Source organism: Lynx rufus, unplaced genomic scaffold, assembly GCF_022079265.1.
Source record: "Lynx rufus isolate CCGP_SWC_20201006 ecotype Redwood Valley unplaced genomic scaffold, mLynRuf1.p SCAF_5, whole genome shotgun sequence".
NCBI classification, from domain to species: domain Eukaryota; kingdom Metazoa; phylum Chordata; class Mammalia; order Carnivora; family Felidae; genus Lynx; species Lynx rufus.
In genome coordinates this window covers 44449761-44462580 of record NW_025814867.1, presented here as the reverse complement: position 1 = coordinate 44462580, position 12820 = coordinate 44449761, and the positions used below count along the sequence as shown (strand labels likewise).

Genomic DNA, 12820 nt, shown 5'->3' with positions numbered 1-12820 from the left:
TAATTTAAAGATGCTTTTTCAAAAAAAAACTTCTAGGGAGGTGCCTGGGTGGCTCAGTCAGTTAAGCATCCAACTCTTGATTTGGGCTCAGGTCATGATCTCACAATTGGTGAGATCGAGCCCTGCACTGGGCTCTGCACTGTCAGTGGAAGCCTACTTGGGATCCTCTCTCCTTCCCTCTCTCTCTGCCCCTCCCCTGCTCTCTCTCACTCTCTCTCAAAATAAATAAATAAAATTAAAAAAAAAACTTTTAGGGGTGCCTGGGTGGCTTAGTTGGTTGAGCGTCCAACTCTTGATTTCAGCTCAAGTTGTGATCTCAAGGTCATGGGTTTGAGCCCCACATGGGGCTCTGCAGTGGCAGTGTGGAGCCTGCTTGGGAGTCTCTCTCTCTGCCTCTACCCCACTCATGGGCATATGCTCTCTCTCAAAGTAAGTGAATATTTTAAAAATATAATAAAAATAAAATTAAAAATTAAAGATGTTACTTTGTAACAAACTTTACCAGTTAAAATTAACTACATCATTTAAAAGTTGCCTAATAAATTTTCAGAAGTGCAATTTAATAGAGGTATCCCATAAGTTTATGGATAACTATTCTCTAGTTACATATGCATTTTAAAATGCATGTTAAAATGAAAAATCTGATCATAATTCATATTTTTTGGATACTGCTGGGATTCATATTCTAATCAAATCTTAATTATTTCTCATCCTAACGAGAAGCTCCCATTCAACCCACCCACCACTGTAAATAAAGCTTGTTGAAAGAACTTTTTGTTTTATAAAAAAAACAACTCTCTGAACTTGCTATCAGCCAACTAGGAATTCCCAAGTAGTGACAGACTTGTACTACAATTGAAATGTAACTGAGGGAACAGTTTTACAGTGAGCATTTTGGTGCTTAGCGCCACCCAGTGGCAGACCTCTGAGTATATGCCCTCCTTTACTGCTTGCTCATTTTGGTGTTCCAGGTATTGTAACAAAAAGCTCAGTACACAGAACTGCATAAAACACAGGCTCTCCTCCCAAGAAGCTGAAGTGAGAAAGTATCCAGGGTTTCTTTAGGCTAGAATCAAGCTAGGGAGAAATAATAATATATAGAAGAAAAAAAAAAAAGAATCTACAGTAAAGAAAAAAGAAAGGCACAGTACTTTGGGGGTTTGGTCTGGCCTTAGCAAAGAATTGTTTTCATCACAAGCTTTTTCAAATACAAGACAGAAAATGAGCAGCTTTAACGAGCAATCACTTTGTGTTACACTTAACATCACTTTATTAAAACATTTGAAATTACTATAAAAAATATTCCAAACAGGAAGTTCCCTCATGAAGATCAGATATCAATATGAGTTAATATGATCGGGAGATGAAATAAAACCTAAAAAACAAAAAATTTACCATGGAGCCTTTAATGAAGCTTGATTAATTAACATTAACTAACATCAGTAAGTAACATTTCTCTCTCAAACTTGAGTAGGGAGTACTCAGATATTCATTATCATAGCACACTACGTATGCATACATACGTTATGAATTCTTTTTCTGTGTATGCTAGTTTCAGAACACAAAAAGGTAAAAAGTCAAAAGAAAAAAAGAAAACAATTTCTAACACACATCCTTGGTGGTTCTGGAACCTGGCCTCTTCTGACCATGCTGGCTAGACCCAGGGTGTTGGCAATTCTAGCGTAATCTGAAACAATTCGAGCTTCACTTTATGATCCAACCTCCATGAGACCTCTAAGGAAAATGTAGAAAATGCAGAAAACGTAGTCTAACTCTGCTTCCAAGTGCCAACTGAAAAAATTCTCTGGAAAACTCGTTTTCTTTTCTTTTAGAATTGCCAACACAAAGCAACAATAACTCAACCATCAGCCTGGTACAAACTACTCTTTCTCTCAACTTAGATGTCTAACACAGGAGAAAAAATTCTTTTCTCTAAAAGGGAAAGAGATGAGGTAAAGAAATTAATGGGAGACATAGAGAATAGAGATAGTTCTAGAAACTCGACCATGACCTTCCTTTTTCATCTAAAGAAGTAAGAAGAAATTAAGAAGCAGAATCTCCTTCTCAAATGATCAAAGCAATGCAGATGAGAATGGAGCAGCACAAGTGGCTCCAGATGAGAATGTAAAAACTTAATTCTACCTATAGAATAAAAATGCCTAGAGATGTTACAGCAGGGAATGATCAATAGTTGAAATAAGATCCAGAACCGTAGCAAGCAATCCCGCCAAGATCAAGTACCATTCCAACCCCATTTTTTCCCACATGTTATTTTAGGATCACTACACCGTCATGTTGGGAAAAGCTACTCCACAGAAGGCGGTACTAGGGCTCTGATGATGTTTCACTCTCATTAAGAGGAGTTCATGGATATAATCCATCTTGCTCTCTTCCTCTAGATCCCAGCTTTCTTCCCTATCTAGACAGACTTGTGTATCTGAATAATCTGATTATCTTGACTTGGAAGCAAAAGAATGTGTGGGGAAGAGATTTGTAAATAAAGTAATGGGCATTACATGTTTCATTAGGTTAGGGTAAAGTAAATGTAATTTGCTATTTTTCAGTTTTCTTTCACTGAATATTACTTCCCTGGTAAAAGAAGAATATTTTATTGTTTTAATATTGTGTAAATGTTATAAAGGAAATATAAATGTATATAAAGGAAACTAATTATTAAAATGCAGATATTTTTATCAATTAAAGGGTAGAGGAAACAAATGAATAATTTAATGAACACACAAAGCTGTTTGAACCATATATAGGTAAAAATGTTTCCATACCTCAAATATCCTTGAAAACATTCCTTTTGTAGAGTCTGTTAAACATGATTCTGAAGTACATTAATAACAAATGCTATAAGTTACTTTGTAGGAAAATAGAAAAGAGTAGGAAAAAATTAAATAATAATATGAAGCAACTTTGAGATAATTTTGTTTAATTTCCACTCAAGGTCATATCTACTTGCTTGGTACTACAGAAATAAAAGTGAAATTGTGGGGGTGCCTGGGTAGCTCAGCCGGTTAAGCATCGGACTTTGGCTCAGGACATGATCTGCCGGTTTGTGAGTTGGAGCCCCGCATCAGGCTCTGTGCTGACAGCTCAGAGCCTGGAGCCTGCTTCTGATTCTGTCTCCCTCTCTCACTGCCCCTCCCCCACTTGTGCTCTGTCTCTGTCTCTCAGAAATGAATAAACGTTAAAATATTTTTTTTCTTTTAAGTGAAATTGTGGGAATCCCATGTAATATATCAGCCTGGAGTCCTGAAAAAGGTAACGAAAGGTAAACCTAGAAAGGAAGACTAGGGGATTATTTTATAACAAAATTTCATCCAAAAAATGGTACGTCTGTTTATTATAAGATCATCCAAATAACCTAAAAATGTTAGTGGTAATTTTTTTTTTAATTTTTCAGAAAACATGGGGATCTCGAGAAAAATGTTTATGGGATAAATGAGTATCTAGATTTAGAAATACTTCCAAGAACATTAAGTGAAGTGAACATGGAGCCAATAGAAGGTTCCAATAATACTGTTTATTCTTTAATCCATTTAAAGTATAAGCCCTTAAAGTGTTCTAAATTAGTTCATTCAGCAAATACTTACTGAGCATCCACCAAGTGCCATACAATGTATTAGACACTAAAACTACAGAACCTAAAACATTATCTTTTCCCTCACAAAGATTAAATCTATAAAAGAAACAGTGATTAAATGGGATTAAGTAATATATTGAAGAAGAAGTGATCTATTCAACCTTAGAGAAAATTGGGAAAGGTTTCAGGTTACTTCATATCTTAGAGCTAAAATAAACTCAGGCTGTCCAGACAGACAAGCAGAGAGAAGGTAATCCAGATGAAGGACACGGTAAAAACCAGACAGAAAGGGAGAGACTGCTCAACACATATACGGACTTGTGAACTACTGAAGAGTAAGGTAATAGGGCAGGCAAAGTACAGACGTGACTTGAGAGAAAGGCAGGAGTCAGGTCAAGGGGGTTTGCATGACACCTAAGTTTTATACAAGTCACATTCCAACAGAAGATGAGTACCAACGTATCCTTATCATCTACAACCTTAACGCAACTTGATCCATGTCAGGAAAAAAAAACAAAAAAACAAAACATAGAGGGAGTAACTAAGTTCTTTCAGTTTCATGAAAACTGGCCTATATGGCTTTGTAGCTGCATTGTTCAAAAATAATCATTAGTTGGCACAAAAACAGACACACAGACCAATGGAATAGAATAGAAACCCCAAAACTAGACCCACAAACGTATGGCCAACTAATCTTTGACAAAGCAGGAAAGAACATCCAATGGAAAAAAGACAGTCTCTTTAACAAATGGTGCTGGGAGAACTGGACAGCAACATGCAGAAGGTTGAAACTAGACCACTTTCTCACACCATTCACAAAAATAAATTCAAAATGGATAAAGGACTTGAATGTGAGACAGGAAACCATCAAAACCCTAGAGGAGAAAGCAGGAAAAGGCCTCTCTGACCTCAGCCGTAGCAATCTCTTACTCGACACATCCCCAAAGGCAAGGGAATTAAAAGCAAAAATGAATTACTGGGACCTTATGAGATAAAAAGCTTCTGCACAGCAAAGGAAACAACCAACAAAACTAAAAGGCAACCAACGATAAAGATATTTGCAAATGACATATCGGACAAAGGGCTAGTATCCAAAATCTATAAAGAGCTCACCAAACTCCACACCCGAAAAACAAATAACCCAGTGAAGAAATGGGCAGAAAACATGAATAGACACTTCTCTAAAGAAGACATCCAGATGGCCAACAGGCACATGAAAAGATGTTCAACGTCGCTCCTTATCAGGGAAATACAAATCAAAACCAAACTCAGATATCACCTCACGCCAGTCAGAGTGGCCAAAATGAACAAATCAGGAGACCATAGATGCTGGAGAGGATGTGGAGAAACGGGAACCCTCTTGCACTGTTGGTGGGAATGCAAATTGGTGCAGCCGCTCTGGAAAGCAGTGTGGAGGTTCCTCAGAAAATTAAAAATAGACCTACCCTATGACCCAGCAATAGCACTGCTAGGAATTTATCCAAGGGATACAGGAGTACTGATGCATAGGGGCACTTGTACCCCAATGTTTATAGCAGCACTCTCAACAATAGCCAAATTATGGAAAGAGCCTAAATGTCCATCAACTGATGAATGGATAAAGAAATTGTGGTTTATATACACAATGGAATACTACGTGGCAATGAGAAAGGATGAAATATGGCCGTTTGTAGCAACGTGGATGGAACTGGAGAGTGTGATGCTAAGTGAAATAAGCCATACAGAGAAAGACAGATACCATATGGTTTCACTCTTATGTGGATCTTGAGAAACTTAACAGAAACCCATGGGGGAGGGGAAGGAAAAAAAAAAAAAGAGGTTAGAGTGGGAGAGAGCCAAAGCATAAGAGACTGTTAAAAACAGAACAAACTGAGGGTTGATGGGGGGTGGGAGGGAGGGGAGGGTGGGTGATAGGTATTGAGGAGGGCACCTTTTGGGATGAGCACTGGGTGTTGTATGGAAACCAATTTGACAATAAATTTCATATATTGGAAAAAAAAATAATCATTAGAGCATAAAATGGTAATAAAATTCAGAAGTACATGCATTGCACCATATCTGTTTACCAAGCTTGTCTAGAGTTCAATTAAAATAATTATTTGATAGACCTACCCTATGACCCAGCAATAGCACTGCTAGGAATTGACCCAAGGGATACAGGAGTACTGATGCATAGGGGCACTTGTACCCCCATGTTCATAGCAGCACTCTCAACAATAGCCAAATTATGGAAAGAGCCTAAATGTCCATCAACTGATGAATGGATAAAGAAATTGTGGTTTATATACACAATGGAATACTACATGGCAATGAGAAAGAATGAAATATGGCCGTTTGTAGCAACGTGGATGGAACTGGAGAGTGTGATGCTAAGTGAAATAAGCCATACAGAGAAAGACAGATACTATATGTGTTCACTCTTATGTGGATCCTGAGAAACTTAACAGAAACCCATGGGGGAGGGGTAGGAAAAAAAAAAAAAGAGGTTAGAGTGGGAGAGAGCCAAAGTATAAGAGACTCTTAAAAACTGAGAACAAATTGAGGGTTGATGGGGGATGGGAGGGAGGAGAGGGTAGGTGATGGGCATTGAAGGGAGCATCTTTTGGGATGAGCACTGGGTGTTGTATGGAAACTAATTTGACAATAAATTTCATATAATAAAAAAAAATTAAATAAAATAACTATTTGAAGAAATTGCTGACTTAGTATTAAAACCACATGATGAAAATATCTAGGACCTCCAGGACAATGAACAGACTTCTGATAACTAATCTTTATTTGGCTATAAACACAGAAATTTGTGTCATTCTGAAAATTTCTGTTTTATGTGATTATTTTAATGTTCTTGAAATAACCAGATATTTTTACAAATTAAAAAAAAGTCATATTTTCTTTTTTTTTTTTTTAAGTCATATTTTCCACTGGGATGCCAATTCAAGTCTTCTGAGAACTCTCTGCCTCAGGACGTTACAAAGTCATTTTTCTAATTAAACGATTTAATAACGCCTTAATTTATTTACCAGAGCCATCAATGTTTTTTAACTTCAAATACTCACCAAAAAACTAGCATTTCCAAACAATTACATTTTGTCACAGTAAAGAACAGCATTGTACAAAGATAAACAAAATAACATTGTTTTGCTTTTCCTCTAAAGAGCTGTATCTTTCAGAGCATACAGTTTTTGTCAGTGTGAGTAAAAGTGATTGTTTTCAGAATAAGCAGCTGGCGGGTAATCAACCATTCTTACTAACACTCTGGATATTTCACATATCCAAATACTAATTCTGAGTACAGGTTTTGCTGCACTTCTTTAGAGCAAGACAAATTTAAAGGCTCGGATGTGCTTCTCTCAACAGAAGACAAAAAATTAAAACAGTGCTCTCTTTAATTTAGAATGTGACAAATAATGTAATTTGCTACCTTCCAAAAATTGTTAACTGCATTTCTGCATTCTTATCGGCTATCTCTGAGTCACAAAGCACTGGGGATCGTTTGTATAGAAAAAAACCTGCCTTTTTTTTTTTTAATTGTAGTTTTGTTTTTTTGATTGTAATTTTTTTTTAATTTTTAATTCACTTTATCATTGACTTCTAAGGAAGAAGTAAATCTAGGTTTCTTATAGTACAATACTCATCTTCAAAAAAAAATCTGAAGAATTCCAAAACGTAAACCCTAGTGTACCCACAGTACCAAGATTACCACCACCACAATTACTAAAAGATCCTGATGAAATTTTACTTCTTCTTTCACTTCTGCTATCTACAATAGAAAGGGTTCCTCCGAGGAAAGCTTTGTAAGATATAGCTCATTCTCATTTGTCTGTGATAATCTGGGTATCATTTCTGATAAGTGGCGTGACAAAAAATATAACCTTGCAGCTAGTATCAATTCCAGCATTCTGTATGGGGCTGAATTAAGCACTTCCAGTACTTGGTTCCAGAATGCTACATCAGGAATAAGGAGGTGAGTTATTTTTCTATTTTCTTAAGTCAATGTATTCATACAAAATTGTGGATATATATGAGTGAACCCCTATTTTATACAAAGAGCTATTTATTTTCAATTCAGAAAAGTACTAGAACATACATTATAAGTGATTAGGCTCTATAACATACCTAATAAAAAACGATATATAACCATCAATTGGGAAGCCTAGAAAATACAGGCAAAGATTTTTGATCAGAAGATTATAGCTAATAGAGCTAATAGCCTATCAACCAATGACCACCCTTAGAAAGGAAATGCTCTTTGGGATGACATTCCAGTTATTTTTCCAGTAAGTGTGATGGCTTTATCCTTATCTATTTAACACTGCCTTGACAGGTGATGCATATTTCTTATGAAACTTGTATTTTATACATTACATGCTGGCATGACTAAACTGTCCTTTATAAACCATATTAGAAGTTTCACAATCAACTGTCACTGAGTTACTGCATCACAGTGTAACTTATCAGCTAATAATTTAGTTTCTGAAAGGTCAGTGTGATGTTTAGTTTTATGTGTCAACTAGATGGGGCTAAGACTTGCCAGAGAGCTGGTAAAACAGTATTTTGGAGTATGTCTGTGCAGGGGTTTCTGAAAGACATTAGCGTTTGATTCAGTAGACTAAGTAAAAAAAGATCCACCACTCTTATCAACGTGTGTGGGCATTATCCAATTTGTTGAGTGCCCAAACAGATGAAAAGGTAAAGGGAAGGCAAATCCTCTCTCTCTTCCTGATATCCACCTTCGCCAGCCCTCAGACATCAGAGCTCTTGGTTCTTGGACCTTTTGATTCCAGGACTTTACACCATTGGCTCCCTTGGTTCTGAGGCCTTGGGACTCACACTGAATTATACCACTGGTTGTCCTAGTTCTCCAGCTTGCAAGCAGCAAGCTGTGAAAAACTTCGAGGCCTAATACAGTTAGCATCTTTGACATCTTTATCCTTATTCTGTTTTACACCAATGGTAAAAAGTGTAAAACATCAACGGCTAATTCCTGTTGCTTATTTACTCTGTGCAAGGCACTAACTGATAGGCATTTCACATTGATTATTTCATTTGATCTTCATAACAATCCTATGATGTAGGGAACATTATAATTCCTATTTTACAGATAAAGGAATTGAGGCACACAGAAGTAAAACAGTTGCCCAAGATCACACCACTAATGAGCAATAAAAAATAGCATCCAGGTCAGATGGGCTGGAGACGCTTCTGGAAGTAATAGCACAATGGCTGCCCAAGAAGAATTCCAAGTCCAGTCCAAACTCGAATTGGCTGGCGATGGTGGCAAAGGAAAAATGATGTTCGTGAAACATCACCTGATGGGCGAATGTGAGCAGTACATAGCCACCTTGGGTGTTGAGGTCCATCCCCTCGTGTTCCATACCAACAGAGGACCTATTAAGTTCAAGGTATGGGATATGGCTAGTCAGGAGAAATTTGGTAGGCTGAGAGATGGCTATTACATCCAACCTCGGTGTGCCATCACAATGTCTGATTTAACATCAAGGGTTACTTACAAGAATGTGCCTAACTGGCATAGAGGTCTGGTACGAGTATGTGAAAACATCCCCATTGTGCTATGTGGCAACAAAGTGGACATTATGGACAGGAAAGTTAAGGCAAAATCTATTGTCTTCCAGTGAAAGAAGAACCTTCAGCACTGTGACATTTCTGCCAAAAGGTAACTACAACTTTGAAAAGCCCTTCCTCTGGGTTTCTAGAAAACTAATCAGAGACCCTAACTTGGAGTTTGTCAAACTTCTCTCCCAGGTGAGGATGATGACGTATGAGAAAATGCAGCTGGACCCCAGCATCGGCAGTCTGGTTTCATAGGCACCTGCCCTGTGACGTCAGTGGTGCAGGGTGTTGCCACTTTATTGTACAGCTGAGCAGAACATATTCTTCATCTCTGGGATGCTGAAGGAAATGAATGGGCTTCAGAGTGAATGCGGCAGTTTAAAAAACACCTTCATATTTTGAACCTGCATATTTATCTGTTTTGGAATGCAGTTGTTTCCTGAATTTCAAATAAAAGACTGCTGTAGTCATATCACAGTATCCAGTGGCGAAATCTCATTTGTCACTGTCATTCCCATTCCTTTTTGTTTAAAATCAGAATAAAGTTATTTCAAATGAGAAAAAAAAGGTGGGGGGTGTATTCAAATGTATGCAGTCTGTTTCCAGACTTTAATTAAAATCAATGTGTCTATCCTGTAAACTGAGGGCTCATATTTTTGTTGTTGTTGTTAAGTTTATTTATTTATTTATTTGGGGAGGGAGAGAGAGACAGAAAAAGAGAGGGAGAGAGAGAATCCCAAGCTGGTTCCACACTGTGAGCACAGAGCCCAATGTGGGGCTCGGATTCACGAATCTTGAGATCATAACCTGAGCCAAAGTCACACACACTTAACTGACTGAGTCACCCAGGCACCCCCGAGGTCTCATATTTTTCATAACTAAGACAAGACAGAAACCATTAGGAACAACATGAATAAGGAGTCATTAGCTTTAAATGGCTATAATAAATACTCTGTTGTTTATTTGTGAAGAAAAGATAACAGAGTTTAAAAAAAAAACTTGTACAATAAACTAGGACCTTATTCATTAAAACTATGTCTACATGGTGAGGTATAATGAAAAAATTTTTAACATTTTTCTAAGATGAGAATCAATTTAAACATTTTTACATGTACATGTTTTTAAAAAATGCATTATACACCTAAGCAGAAGCCTTACCACTACACTACACAGTTTAACAAAACTTTATTGCTCATCTACTATGCACTCCGATACAAACTAGGTAACTATACATGAACTCTAAACATGGTAAGCTCATATAAATGAAATATATATAATAAAAAATAATAATGTGAATAAAGAGTAAGGGAGCTATTTACAAAGTGGAAGAGTGGCACATTGGGCTGGAATGATTCATTCTACCAGAGAGGGCACAAAGAAAAGTAAGCCTTCCAGAAAAGATAACATCCTCAGCTAGCACTTAAACATCATCTTGGCCAGAGATCTTGCACAAAGGTGTAGTTAGCATTGTATGACAAGTCAAGAGACTTCAAGGAGGTGGTATGGTTGCAGAATAAAATTCAAGGCAGGAAGCAGGAAGAGAGGAGCTGAAATCCAGCTAATCCTAAAACTCCATTAGCAGCATTCAGACTCATGATGAGGATCTGCTAAAGGGGCAAGAGGACTAATAACTCTACCACATATGGATCCCTGAGTTGTGTTTCTACCATCAAAAATAAACATCCAATGACAGTATTTTCCTAAATTTTGCAGTGAACCACTTCCCATCCCGAACTAAAAATGTTCTTAAAAAAAACAAGTATTATAGTTTCTAGTTAATAAAGACTGGACTGAACCAAAAATTACATAGCATAATAATGCAATAAACCTTAGAATCAGCAAATGTTGGTTTACTTTTAATTTACTGGCAAGAAATTAATGAAATATTATAATAATATTTCCTTTTTGTTGGAACAGTCTGCAATTATTACGATTTAGTTCTGGGTCAAATCTTAAAATGGCTTAAATTCAAACTATTATAAAAAAAAGATATAACTCTGAAGAGCAAGAAATCATTTGACTTCAACTCTAATTTATTTCCCATCTAAAGGCAATTAAGAGTTTCGGTTTGGAACCAATATACAATAGTAACAACACTTATCATTTCCAATGTGCTCTACATTTCCAAACCCTTCTGGAGTTATTGTGTTATTCCTTTAATAAGTTTATTATAGAGGTGTCATTTCTTTCATGAAATGCAAGAAGCAGAGACAAAACTCAGGCACATCAGGAGTCTGTTCCCGCTGAATAAATCATCTAAGATCAAGCTATGTCAAATACATGAAGTAATATCCCATGTCTATTCTCTAAGATACACGCAAGAAACTACAGGATACTCAGGTCTGAGGTAGATCAGTAAAAGTAACATCAAGGCTTATTTTATACAGGCCTCAATGTGGCTCTTTTGCCAAGGCCATCCCAAACCAGATTTGTAAAGACAGTATTAAAAGCATTAAAAAACCACACCTTTAGAGCAGCACTGACGATAGTGAGGGATGTCCTATGGCAAACTTTGTTTTACTTATCTGACTTAACCCGCTCCAGGGAGACAAACTGCGTACAGATGACGGAATCAGCTTGTTACAGAAGAGAAATCCCGATGTCAACATAAATGTAAATATACATGTAATATTGATAATGGAAGAGTAAAGGCATAAAACTGAAGGTTAACGCTTCCATTCCTAGATTAGATCAAGCAAGATTCCACTATTAAACCACAGTTCAAGATTCCCAACTTCTACCTGCAAACCCTTAGAACCAATAACAATCACTTTTATCCTAGTCAATTTTGTTCACAACCTTATTACAACTGTGAATCATGAAACCGATACTGTCTCCCTCTCTGTACTGGCTGTTAAAAGCTTAAAGGTCAATTTTGTAGCAGATGAACGAGACTTAACCTGCTCCTCTCTTGCTTGCCTTCACCAACTTCACCTTCATTTTGCTTTTGTCCTCACTTTTTTTAAGCTGGATGACTTGTGTCAACTCTCTTAAAGCCTTTCTGAAACAAGGGAGAATTTAAGGTAGATAAACTAAAAAAACAGTAACACAAAAATGAAAAAAGCAAACATTACCTTTACATCAAAATTACAATCAAGTCTTCTAATTAACACGATGAAAGTGCCAGATGAATTATCTTTTAATGGTGGAGGCACTATGGGTTCACAGGCATTCTCTGGTTTTGAATTAATCAAAAAACCCTGTAAAAGAATTGGCAAGAAGTTTTTTGTTTGTTAAACTCAAGAATTCAATACAACTTACTTCTACAAATATCTTTTAAATATGTTTCATGTATTTTGCATTATGCTAGATGAGTTATCTGGGAGCTGTGACAATTCCTACCCTCCAAATATTCACAATCCAAGGACTTCTAAAGTAGTATTTGATTTCATAAGCATTTAGTTTTTTAAAGTAAGTTCCATTTCTACTATTAAAGTTCTCTTTTTGATCACACACAAGCCCATCACCCCAAAGACAACCACTGTTATCATGTTGGTGTATTTTCCAATGATGACTGACATTTCTAAACCAAGTAAATACTTTTTTAAAATTAACTTTTACACTTCTTTCATGTTATCAAGCAATGAAAATGCACAGCATTTCTGGGAATTTTGTTCTATAGAAATACTAGCCTGAGTATATAAAGGTGTATGTAGAAAG

General features: G+C 36.6%; 1 protein-coding gene and 1 pseudogene across 6 annotated transcripts in view; one reads left to right on the top strand and one right to left on the bottom strand.

The window, feature by feature from the left end:
* The window catches only part of RNF13 (ring finger protein 13), a 162705-nt gene that overhangs the window by 79931 nt on the left and 69954 nt on the right, over window positions 1–12820 (bottom strand). For 5 of the 6 annotated variants that reach the window (XM_047100178.1, XM_047100181.1, XM_047100177.1 and 2 more), the window contains exon 4: window positions 12235–12360. In XM_047100178.1, the coding sequence (XP_046956134.1) occupies window positions 12235–12360 (126 nt within the window). Of the gene's footprint in view, window positions 1–12234; window positions 12361–12820 lie in introns of those variants that run through there. The other variant, XM_047100182.1, reaches the window with a different exon arrangement.
* On the top strand, window positions 8723–9646 carry LOC124526961 (GTP-binding nuclear protein Ran-like; annotated as a pseudogene).